The sequence below is a fragment of the Boleophthalmus pectinirostris genome, unplaced genomic scaffold, assembly GCF_026225935.1.
Source record: "Boleophthalmus pectinirostris isolate CB_2022bp ecotype Guang Dong unplaced genomic scaffold, ASM2622593v1 HiC_scaffold_2825, whole genome shotgun sequence".
Classification (NCBI taxonomy): domain Eukaryota; kingdom Metazoa; phylum Chordata; class Actinopteri; order Gobiiformes; family Gobiidae; genus Boleophthalmus; species Boleophthalmus pectinirostris.
In genome coordinates this window covers 1548065-1560564 of record NW_026571290.1, presented here as the reverse complement: position 1 = coordinate 1560564, position 12500 = coordinate 1548065, and the positions used below count along the sequence as shown (strand labels likewise).

Genomic DNA, 12500 nt, shown 5'->3' with positions numbered 1-12500 from the left:
AGGACTGAACCAGGACTGAACCAGGACCAGGACTAAAAGAGGACTGAACCAGGACTGAACCAGGACTGAACCAGGACTGAACCAGGAGTGAACCAGGACTAAACCAGGACTGAACCAGGACTGAACCAGGAGGAGTGAACCAGCGACTGAACCAGGACTGAACCAGGACTGAACCAGGACTGAACCAGGAACCAGGACTAAACCAGGACTGAAACCAGGAGTGAACCAGGACTGAAACCAGGAGTGAAAACCAGGACTAAACCAGGACTAACCAGGAGTGAACCAGGACTGTGAACCAGGACTAAACCAGGACTAAACCAGGACTGAACCAGGACTAAACCAGGAGTGAACCAGGAGTGAACCAGGACCAGGACTAACCAGGACTGAACCAGGACTAAACCAGGACCTAAACCAGGAACTGAACCAGGAGTGAACCAGGACTAAACCAGGAGTGAACCAGGACTAACCCAGGACTAAACCAGGAGTGAACCAGGAGTGAACCAGGATGAACCAGGACTAAACCAGGACTAAACCAGGACTAAACCAGGACTAAACCAGGACTGAAACCAGGACTGAACCAGGACTAAACCAGGACTAAACGACAGACCCGAGCCGCGTGATGGAGCCCGGTCGTCCTCTTCACTGTACTCGTGGCATTTCATTCAGCGGAATCGTCACCGGAACAAACACACAAAACACACACACAAAAACAACACACACACACAAACACATACACACACATACACACATACACACACATACACACACATACACATACACACACACACAAAAAACACACAACACACACACACACACACACACACACACACACACACACACACAAACACACACACACACACACGCTGCAGGAACATGTGCCGGTGCAGATGACACATGTTCCTCAGGTAAATATGAACTTTATGAATGAAAGTTTGACCTGAGGCGCCTTTTTCAATAAATAAATAAAAACATACACGAACATACATACACACACACACATGTGTGGTTGGGCTCATTGGGCTCGTGTTTTCGAGGTGCGTCCGCCTGCAGTGGCGTTTTTGCAAGTTCCACATTTGTCCTCGTGTGGAGATCCTTTACTCGCTCGCACTTCAAATCTGCATGTGTGAAATAAAACAATCCACCTGAATGTGTGTTTTATCCTGCGTCGGGATTATGGGATTATTTTCACGCCATATTTGACACGAACAGAACTCACACCGGTAGAGAGATGAATGTACGACCTGACTCTTACCTGGAGCACGAGGATGTCTTGTGTCTTCAGTGTCAGGAGCAGTGTCCTTCAGGTGATTTTCCAAAACACAAGTTACACCTGTTTATTTACATAATGGATCAACCAAACAAATCTGTGAATGTGAAAAATGAATGAAAAACCTCAGGACAGGACTGAACCAGGACAAACCAGGACTTAAACCAGGACTGAACCAGGACTGAACCAGGACTGAACCAGGACTAAAGACTGAAACAGGACTGAACCAGGACTGAACCAGGACTGAACCAGGACTGAAACCAGGACTAAACCAGGACTAACCAGGACTAAACCAGGACTAAACCAGAACCAGGACTGAACCAGGACTAACCAGGACTGAACCAGGACTGAACCAGGACTGAACCAGGACTGAAACTGAAAGGACCCAGGACTGAACCAGGACTAAACCAGGACTGAACCAGGACTAGGACTGAACCAGGACTAAACCAGGACTGAACCAGGACTGAAACCAGGACTGAACCAGGACTGAACCAGGACTGAACCAGGACTGAACCAGGACTAACCAGGACTAAACCAGGACTGAACCAGGACTGTGAACCAGGAGTGAACCAGGACTGAACCAGGAGTGAACCAGGAAACCAGGACTGAACCAGGACAACCAGGACTAAACCAGGAACCAGGACTGAACCAGGACTGAACCCAGGACTGAACCAGGACTGAACCAGGACTGAACCAGGACTAAACCAGGACTGAACCAGGACTGAAACCAGGAGTGAAACCAGGACTGAACCAGGAGTGAACCAGGACTGAACAGGACTGAACCAGGACTGAACCAGGAGTGAACCAGGACTGAACCAGGAGGAGTGAACCAGGAGGATGAACCAGGACTGAACCAGGACTGAACCAGGACTAAACCAGGACTGAACCAGGACTGAACCAGGAGTGAACCAGGAGTGAACCAGGACTAAAACCAGGAGTGAACCAGGACTGAAACCAGGACTGAAACCAGGACTGAACCAGGACTGAACCAGGACTAAAACCAGGAAACCAGGACTGAACCAGGAGTGAACCAGGACTGAAACCAGGACTGAACCAGGAGTGAACCAGGACTGAACCAGGAGTGAACCAGGACTAAACCAGGACTAAACCAGGACTAAACCAGGACTGAACCAGGACTGAACCAGGACTAAACCAGGACTGAACCAGGACTGAACCAGGAGTGAACCAGGACTGAACCAGGACTAAACACCTTAAGAAAAAAACAAACAAAAAAACAACAACACAAATTTCAGACTTCTGGTCATGGCACAATTCATTTTTATGTCATAACACACACCAGTCTCTCTCAGTCTGGTCTGACATTGTTTCGGGAAAAGACCTGGACCGGGCTCTTGTTTCCAGGGCAACGGACGAGCGTCTAGTATTTTTCTCCCGTTCGTCCACGGCGTCAAAGACACGAGCGTCGGGGGCGTCTGAACTTAAATGCAAAGGCTCCAAATAGAGGCGTCTAGGGCGTTTTTTGACACTTTGGTGTGAACGGCCCTTTAGACAGACAAATGTTTCCTTTTTGGTTCTTCTGTGGATCAATCCTGCCCATCACCTTCACCTTTCACTATTTTTCAATTCTGTTGAGAAGAGAAACAGTTTGAACGGATGTTTGACTCACACACATCTGATTCACTTTTGCATTTATGAAGTTCACAAACACATTTCTCGAGTCGTTTTCCGCTGTTAGAACAAACAACAACCACACAATGACGATGTCCGAATCCCAAAACTAAAATATGAAAATATCAGAACCAAAAACAAAAGTGATTTGGTTCAAAAGATTTGAAAAGATCGACTTTGACAATAGACACATCCCACTGGGAAAACAAACATGGAGGTTTGACGCTCACTTTTTCAGAGGATCATCCCCAGTGTGAATGATCGATGACCAGAAGTCCGAGATTCGTGATGCATGTTTATAATCATGTAACACAAATAATAATCAAATTGTGCCCCTGATGCCTAAAGACAAATGACTGCATCTTCTCTTTTCTTCCTTCAGGTGACACTTTACATGCAAACAGGTTTTAGAGGGTAAGTCACGTTCTGTGCAAAACTCATTCAAAAGTCAAATTTACAAGTCAGATTTTCAACAGCAATTGCATGTGCAGTCGCCTTAAACCACACACACACCCGGAGTTTGTGTCTTCATCACATCGGAACATCACGTCTACTGTCCTGTCAAAGTAAACAACAGCACCCGTCACACGAGAAGACGCGCAGCTCTGCTCCGTCCCAGGTGAGGTCACGATTTTTTAATTCATTTTTTTCTCAAAGACAACAGAATATAACATTTAACAAAACAGAACAATCAACATTTAATAATCAACATAAAACAAAATGCAAAAACATAAAGCAACGCCCACAACAAATACAAGAAAACAACAACAACAAAAAAAAAACTAAATTTCCCCCCGACCACAAACACCGACACAAATTTGGCTAAATTAAAATGAAAAAGTGATGTGGTAGTGCGTCATAACCACACGGCGAGGTTCCTTACACTGACACATCACGGCCAATTCATCACTGAAATTTATTTTTCTTTTTTCTTTTCCTCTCCCATTTTTAAATAAACATTTTTAGTCCTTCGACTTAAACTGATATTATTATTTTCACCATCATCATTTCATTTTTTTATTACAAACTCAAAGCATCATTTTAAAGGCATTTATTATTATTATTATTATTATTATTATTATTATTATTATTATTATTATTATAGGTCATGTTTATAACTTATTCAAATTCACGTAAGGGTCAGTAACATGACGCTGAAATTTTCTGTCCAATTGTCAATTATTCAGTTAAAAAAGGTTCAATTGTCATAATAATTCAGCTCATATCTGCAGCATCTCTCACCTCCATGGAACCAAATCCACTTTTTATTTCGTCGGGGTTTTCCCAGAATATTGCAATAAATATCGTCCCGTGAGGTTCATACTGTGACGATATTGTTTATGTTATTAGGTTCTTTTTTCAGACCAAGGGTTTGTTTTCATCCCTGACAGTTTGTTCTGCTCACTGCGTCTTCCTCAGAGTCTCGTGATGTTTCTGTGTCGTGTCGCTCAGTTGATTTAAACAGGTTTTGTCTCTGTCTTCCTCTCGGTGGAGGCAGGACGACAGCGCCACCTGCAGTCGCACTTCCTCAGGACAGAATCCAGGTGTGTGAGAGTAAAAAAAGCCCCTCGTCCCGGTGTTTCCGTCTACACTGCCCAAGACGCAGAACTCTGGTCAGATGTGCTCAGGTCGTGTATGAGTTTACGTCACAAACAGGACACAGAAACAAACATGTGGATCATTTCCAAAATCTGTAATATCACGAATAAATTTACAGGAGGCAAAAAAAAAAAAAAAAAAAAGTCAAGAATCTGGAGAGATTCTATTAGTGAACAGAGAAGGATCTGCAATCCATCCATTCATTTTCTTCCTCTTATCCGGGGTCGGGTCATGGGGGCATCAGTCTAAGCAGGGACTCCCAGACTTCCTTCACCCCAGACACTTCCTCCAGCTCCTCCGGGGGAACCTGAGGTGTTCCCAGTCCAGTCCAGAGACATAGTCCCTCCAGTGTGTCCTGGGTCTTCCCCGGGGCCTCCTCCCGGTGGGACATGAACACCTCCTGAGGGACACGTCCAGGAGACATCAGAACAGATGCCCGAGCCTCAACTGGCTCCTCTCCACGTGGAGGAGCAGCGGCTCTACTCCGAGCTCCTCCCGTGTGACTGAGCTCCTCACTCTGTCTCTAAGGGAGACGCCCAGACACCCTGCGGAGGAAACTCATTTCGAGCACTTGTATCCGCGATCTCGTCCTTTCGGTCACTACCCAGAGCTCATGACCAGAGGTGAGAGGAGGAACGAAGACTGACCGGTAAATCGAGAGCTTCGCCTTTAGACTCACCTCCTCTTCACCACAACGATACAGCGACCGCATCACTGATCCACCTGTCAATCTCACGCTCCGTCCTCCCCTCACTCATGAACAAGACCCCGAGATACTTGAACTCCTCCACTTGAGGCGATCACCTCTGGAAAAATTCTGGACGCACCAGGTCGTCTCAGTCGAGTCAGACGGATCTGGACGAGACCTGGAGAACCAGTGGATGGTGGGACGACTTTGTGGAAGGAGGAGCTGATGAAAATGTGTAACGTGAAATCTTCTGTATGTCCAAAGACGCTCTTGTTGCTTTAAGTACAAACACACACAGTCCAATTCCACACACTTTTGCATCACCGATTTACTCCTGAGAACACTTGACTAAACGAGGAATAAAAAGTAAAGGCGGGACACCACTTTTGTGTTTTCTGTTCAGGCGTCGTCATATAAACAAAGCCTGAGACTCAAACATCAGGTTGATACTGACACATTCACCTCATGCTTTTTCTGAACTTCCCTGTGGTCATGTTTCAGGTCCAGTTTTTACCATGAGCAGAGCGATGCTTCTGTTCCTCTGTCTGCTCGGGGTGACGGGCGTCGTGGGCCAACAGAGAGTCATATACATCACAAAGTATTTAACCTGGCGTGATGCTCAGACCTACTGCAGACTGTACCACCTCGACCTGGTCACTATCACCACTGCAGCAGAGAACAACCAAATCGATCAGGACACGTGGCTCGGGATGTACCGGGACGACTCCTACTCCGACTGGAAATGGTCCAGAGGAGACGAGCCTCACACATTCGCCAATGAGTGGAACAGCGGTAAGTAGAAGTGCAGCGGTTCACGTGTTTGTGCTGAACTGTTTCACTACGGGACGTTTGGTTCAGCGCAGGTCTGTACACGAGGGACTTCTCTCAGTTTGTGTGTTTACATTCCTCCACTACATGTGCAGCTCCGCGGAGGCTCGGCTCTTTAATATTCACAAGGAACTCATCCGTGATTGGTTCAGTGTTTCCTGCAGCGCTTTATAGTTAGAGCGACACCTTCACAACAACTGCCCCCCAACTTGACTACAGCCCTCCAAACCACAAGAATCCTGCAAAACTACAGTCATTGTTCCCCAGTCCTCACTTTCACCTTTTGGCGGCACAGAATCCCCCCCCCCCGAAAAGTATTTATTTATATGTATTTGAAAAGCTTTGTCTCAATCACAGACTCCTGTGTGAGCAAGAATTTACATAAAAACAAAACAAAATTGATTGAATGAAACTTGGAGTCACCGCACAGCCTCTTCTTTAGAATACCTACTACTGCAGCTTTTTCATGCTTTGAATGAAAAATACGGCATAATTACTACATTCTAATTTTGAGTAAATGTACACAATTACAGTTACAATTGTTGTACAGTTGTTTCAGAGCTCCACACCTTTAACAGATTTATACAATTTATTTTTGATAAATGTGGCCATTCCTCTGAGCTCACATTAGTGATTTCATTACATATTCTGTAACGATTTTGATAAGAGATTTTCAAAGTGTACAGGTCGACTAAATCACACACTTCCAGAGTTTGAAGGTTTATAAGTAACACATTGGTTGGTTCATTGTAAGTTGATAATGTGATGCTCTTATTGCCTTTTTTGCAGGTAGGTTCTGTCGGGCCTTACCAGCAAGTTGCATAGAATAAGAAGACTGTTTTCATTTAGGATATATCTGTAGTATTACTGACCTATGACCTATGGAAGATGTGAAATCATGGCTGTTACCATGATACCCAAGTTTTAAGAAACTAGCATCAGAAGTTTGGACAGTGCCTCTGGATGCTCTCTTCCCTTCCCCTTTCAAACTGGTTGATAAGTTTCCAAGTGATGAGGACACACAGATATTACTGCCACTTGTTGTCAATGTGTTCATATTGATTTGTAAATGTAGATGTCATGTGAATATTCTTTTATTTGTGAAAAGCTGTTAATGGTTTTTGAAACTAGTGTGAGTGGAATTTTACAGACTGTCCTCCTCACTCCACTCACTGTCGCCAGGACTTCACAGCTCTTGTTCTGGCCCCTTCCCCCAAAACAAAGGACTCTTCTCTACAAGTCAGAGGGGAGGAAGAGATCAACTTAAGAGATGAACAGAACTCAGTAAAAACCCAGAGTTGAACAGGAGGGACAACGCCCACGAAGTTCTCTCTCCGTTTAAAGTTGTGCCCGTCGCTTGACGTGTTTTTATTCAAATATCTGTAGTTAATCTGACTGAAAGTGAAGCTTTCATATTATTCCTTATTTAAATATTCACATTTTTACAGACAATAGTCTTTTTGATTGATCAGCCTTAATCTGTGAGCAGAGCTGTTAGACCTTGTGAACACTGAAGCGTGTCCTCTGATCCTTTGGAACAGAGGAGCGTCCTTCAGCCTGACGCTGACTGAGCCTGAAGTCTTGTTTAGATCACGTGACCTTCATCCTTTCATTACGTTTGATTCTTCAGAACCGATGTCCTGAGAAACTCAAACCTTCATTGGACCTGTGAGGAGCACATGGAGACTGGACATGTCCACGCTCCCCGGGTCGTATGTGTCACTGTCACAGAACGACAAACGACAAAGTCAATTTAGACTCAACACAGAACTTTACATAAACCTTAAAGTTGCATTTAATCTCAGATCTAGACACCAGTTTAGTTTGACCTCCACTCATTTACATATTTGATATTTAAATGTTTCTGTTTAACTTGGTCAATAAATATTCATAAACCACAGATTGCTTTGGTGAATAGTGATGTTATAGATACAGGTCACTGATATGTACAAGAATTTACAAACCTTCAGATCAATTGCTTGATTAATTAATTACTTGACATAGGTAACTGATTAAATTGGATTGGTAATATTTCTCCACATGTCTTGAGTGGTGCCCCAAATGTACTTCTAGTCAGAGCCGAACTCTCACAAAGGCCACGCGAGTCCTGCTGCTTTAACTTAGAACTCTTAAAGTCCAATCTGTAACATCAATTCTCCTCCTTTAACTAAGGGACCCTTTCCTTTAGTCCCACTACATGTCTATATTTGTATATAATTGTGATTACTTTGGATGATTTATTTCTAATTTTATATATCTGTGATTTCTAGTTTAAATTATGGACTATAGTTAAGTAAAAACTTGTTTTCAAAGCCTCTTTCTAGTGGTGTATTATTGAGTATAATTTGTACATGATACTGAAATCCTGAGCATGAACTGGTTTATACTCCTCTGTTTGTGATTAAAAGAGACACTGTTGCTTGTTTGACGTGTTCAGATGATCCTGACGTTGGTGAAGACTGTGTCTACAAGAGGTCGACGGACGGTGGGGCGTGGAAGAGCAGTACCTGCGGTTCCGTTCGTATGTTCTTCTGTCTTGACGACTCGCTGTTTGTGGTGAAACAGATGAAGACCTGGGAGGAGGCTCTGGTCCACTGCAGGTCTCTGAGATCTGGAACCCGCAGATACGACCTGGCCTCGCTCCTCACCCCGCAGGACCATGACCTCCTGAAGAGCCAGAGTTTAGAGCAGGTACGAGCCTGTGCAGCAGCTCGGTGTGGGGTCGGCGTGGGGTCGGCGTGGGGTCGGCGTGGGGTCGGTGTGGGGTCGGGAGTCTTGTGGGGTTAGTGTGGGGTCGGTGTGGAGCTTTGTGGGGTCGTGCGGTTCATGTATGTGGTTTCTGTGACCTGCAGGTGTGGACTGGACTCAGGTTCCTGGGAGATCGCTGGGTGTGGGTCGGAGGAGAGGACGTCCAGTACAATGACATAACTCCATGTCCAGAGGAGAAACGCTGTGGTGTGGTGGACAAGACGACCAGCAAACTTTACAATATCATCGACTGCAAGGAAACAAACTATTTCTTCTGCTACAGGAAATCATTCTAGAGCTGTGTGTAGTTTTTATTATTAACACCGCAGGAGTCTTCTGATTGGAAAGCTTTGGTTTATTTGCTAGAATTTACATCTTGGTTTTGTGAACTGTTTTGTGATAATCTGTGGTTTTAAACCTCTTAAAATTCTAACATACTTTCTTTCAAATCAAATCAAATTTATTTGTACAGCAGATTTAAATCTAGCAAATTTTCGCAAACATCAAAGTACCGAATCTGCTTTGGTAAAGGTCTACAATGACATCCTTCTCACACTTGATTCCGGATCCTCAGTTGTATTAATTTTATTGGACTTGAGTGCAGCCTTTGACACAGTTGACCACCAGATCCTCCTCAAACGCCTGCAGCATATTGTTGGTTTGCAGGCTCAGTTATAAAATGGTTCACATCATATCTGTCAGGAAGATCCTTTGCAGTCAAAGTTGGTGAGAGAGTGTCTACCCCATGTCTCATCCTTTGCCACCCTCCATGCCTGCCTTGCGGAAATAAAAAAATGTATGTCCTTTAACTTTCTCCAGCTACATGAAAATAAGACTGAAGTTATTCTATTTGGACCTTACACTGACACCCTCACATCTGACCCTGGACCTCTTGCCACAAATTTGCACAATTCAGCAAAGAACCTTGGTGTTTTTATGGACTCTCTTTTAAACTTTGACAAACAGATCTCAAATGTTGTTAAAACTAGCTTTTTTTTTTAAACAAATTAAAACCAATCCTAACACGCAATAACCCTGAAACAATCATACACGCTTTTGTAACAAATAGACTGGACGACTGTACTGCACTATACTCAGGCCTCCCACAATCCTCCATCAACAGGTCACAGTTAATCCAAAATGCTGCTGCCAGACGCTCACCGGGTCCAAAAAGAGAGACCATATTACACCCATCCTCGCCCAACTCCACTGATTACCTATTAAATACAGAATTGATTTTTAAATGTTATTATTTGTTTTTAAAATCTCTTAACTCACTTGCGCCACAGTACATCACTGATCTTTTAACCCCCCACAGCCTCCCGGTCTCTCAGGTCAAACTCGCTCAACCTCCGGTCCGTCCCACCTCAAAACCAGGGGAGGCCGAACCTTCTCTGTTGTTGCCCCCGAGCTTTGGAATTCCCTCCCTCTTCACCTGAGATCTTGCTCATCCCTATCTCACTTTAAAACCCTCCTAAAAACAAATTTTTTCAAGATGGCATTTAACAGCCCATGAGCTCTATTTTAAACTATTATCTTTGTGCATCAAGTAACTCGTTTATGTCATATTTTATATATTTTATATTTGTGTTAGTGTTTTCACTATGTTCTGTTTCATGCTGTAAAACACTTTGGTGCAACTTGTTATGGTTGTTTTAAATGTGCTATATAAATAAAATGACTTGACTTGACTTGACTAGCGAGGCTGGTGCCACCTAGTGCCTTTGGTCAATTTAATTTCTCTCCAGCTCTAGGTCAGGAATCAGAATACACTACATGGTTTGCAAGAATCCTGGAAGTTGTAGACAAAATTGCACTACAAAGAAAAATCCGCACAAAACAGCGAGGCCGCGAAAGGTGAACCGTGTTAACGTGAGGGACAACTGTACGAATAAATATGTATAAGGCTGTGACCCAGGTGTTTTTCTGCTCCTGGTTAGCTCGCCAATTTATGTAACATGTACAGCACTGTGCAATGGATCAGAAATACTTAATAATAACAGCAATAGTAGCAACAAGAGCTGAAGCAACTGATTGGTCTGTTATTAATGTTCTTTGTTCATTTTGAGTATCCAGAAAAACACAATAGAAAACTTATCTGTTAATTATTATTATTATTATCAAATCAAAATCAAATCAAAACTTTATTTATAAAGCATTTTTCATACAAAATGCAACACAAAGTGCTTTACAGTGATTAAAAACAGTTTTTCAACCACCCAACCACCCACCCAACCCCACATAGTCAAACAACCAGAGGAGTTCATGAATGATTATTCTCAAACTAGAGCACTAATTTATGTTCATGATTAATAGTAATTGGTCACATTTTTATATAAATATGTATAAGGCTGTTACCCAGGTGTTTTTCTGCTCCTGGTTAGCTCACCACTTTATGTAACATGTACAGCACTGTGAAATGGATCAGAAATACTTAATAATAACAGCAATAGTAGCAACAAGAGCAGAAGCACCTGATTGGTCTGTTATTAATGTTCATATTGTGACCCAGAGAAGCTCTACTAAGTGTCTTTGAGTGTCCAGAAAAACGCTATAGAAAATTGATCTATTAATTATTTTTATTACTAAAGTAGTTACTGTAAAACCAATAGACTTCATGGGTGATTATTATCAAACCAGAACACAAATTTATGTTCATGATTAATGGTAATTGGTCACATTTTTATATAAATATTAGTGATGGGCGATTGGAGCCTCGTGAAGCATTGACACCTCAGTCGCAATATCGTCTCAAATGGTTTGACGTGTCTGAGGCCTCGGAGAAACACTGACCTCTAGTGGACAAATTTAATCTTTGGCACGCAGGTGTCTGAGCGACCGCATCACTGCAGACACTGCACTGATCCACCTGTCAATCTCACGCTCCGTCCTCCCCTCACTCGTGAACAAGACCCCGAGATACTTGAACTCCTCCACTTGAGGCAGAGACTCTCCACCTGGAGACGACAAGAGTTGATCTTCATCCCAGACACTTCACACTCGGGTCAAACCGCCGCAGAGCTGCAGGTTCTGGTCTGATGAAGCCAACAGGACAACATCATCTACATCATCTGTAAACAGCAGAGATGATCCTGTGGTCCCCAAACCGGCCCCTCCGGCCCCTGACTGCACCTAGAAACTCTGTCCATAAACACAATGAACAGAACCGGTTCTACAGCTGCTCCATTATGGACAAAATCATTATCACCATTATTTTGGTCAATATTAAAATCACGATTATTCAAGCAATTATGTTTTAATTACACAATGTATTTATTCAGCAATTCTCTCTCTCAATAAAAAAACAACAACAAAAAAAACAAAAAACACTTAAAAATAACATTTATTTGTCTGTGGTAGTTTCTTTGTCGTCTTATAAAGTGACTCCATATTTTACGTCTTTATCGGCGACATGAGGTAAATCTGTGTCATGTTTCACCGTCCACATTTAGAACGATTCACAAAATGTTCTAATAAAACTACAATAAAAGAACAAATGTTCAACAGTTTCTGTTTCACTGTTACAACATGTGCACTTATTAGTCTCCAAATTAAAATGGTTTGTTTGCTTCTTTGTTTGTTTTTTTGTTTGTTTTCAGAAAATCATTACGGGATAAATATCATTTCAATTTTAAAGTGAGGGTTTGTCGTTGTCAAATAAATATATAAATGTAAATGTACAAGAAAAATAAAAAATAGGCAAATAAGTAATAAAAAAATCTCAGATATTTACAAGAGTTC

The 12500-nt window shown here is 42.8% G+C and overlaps 1 protein-coding gene and 1 long non-coding RNA gene across 2 annotated transcripts in view; one reads left to right on the top strand and one right to left on the bottom strand.

Moving 5' to 3' along the window:
- Nucleotides 1-3314: 3314 nt before the first annotated feature.
- nitr3r.1l (novel immune-type receptor 3, related 1-like) lies at nt 3315-9055 on the top strand. The gene is made up of 4 exons (XM_055159883.1): nt 3315-3515; nt 5685-5975; nt 8449-8702; nt 8864-9055. Exons 2-4 carry the CDS (start codon nt 5699-5701, stop codon nt 9053-9055), a joined length of 723 nt encoding a protein of 240 aa, XP_055015858.1. The 5' UTR covers nt 3315-3515; nt 5685-5698.
- A 2953-nt stretch (nt 9056-12008) lies between these two features.
- Nucleotides 12009-12500, bottom strand: part of LOC129410909 (uncharacterized) — a 1958-nt gene continuing 1466 nt past the window's right edge. Inside the window, exon 2 of the long non-coding RNA XR_008633051.1 lies at nt 12009-12500. This exon is cut by the window's right edge and continues 165 nt beyond it. This is a non-coding gene — a long non-coding RNA (uncharacterized LOC129410909).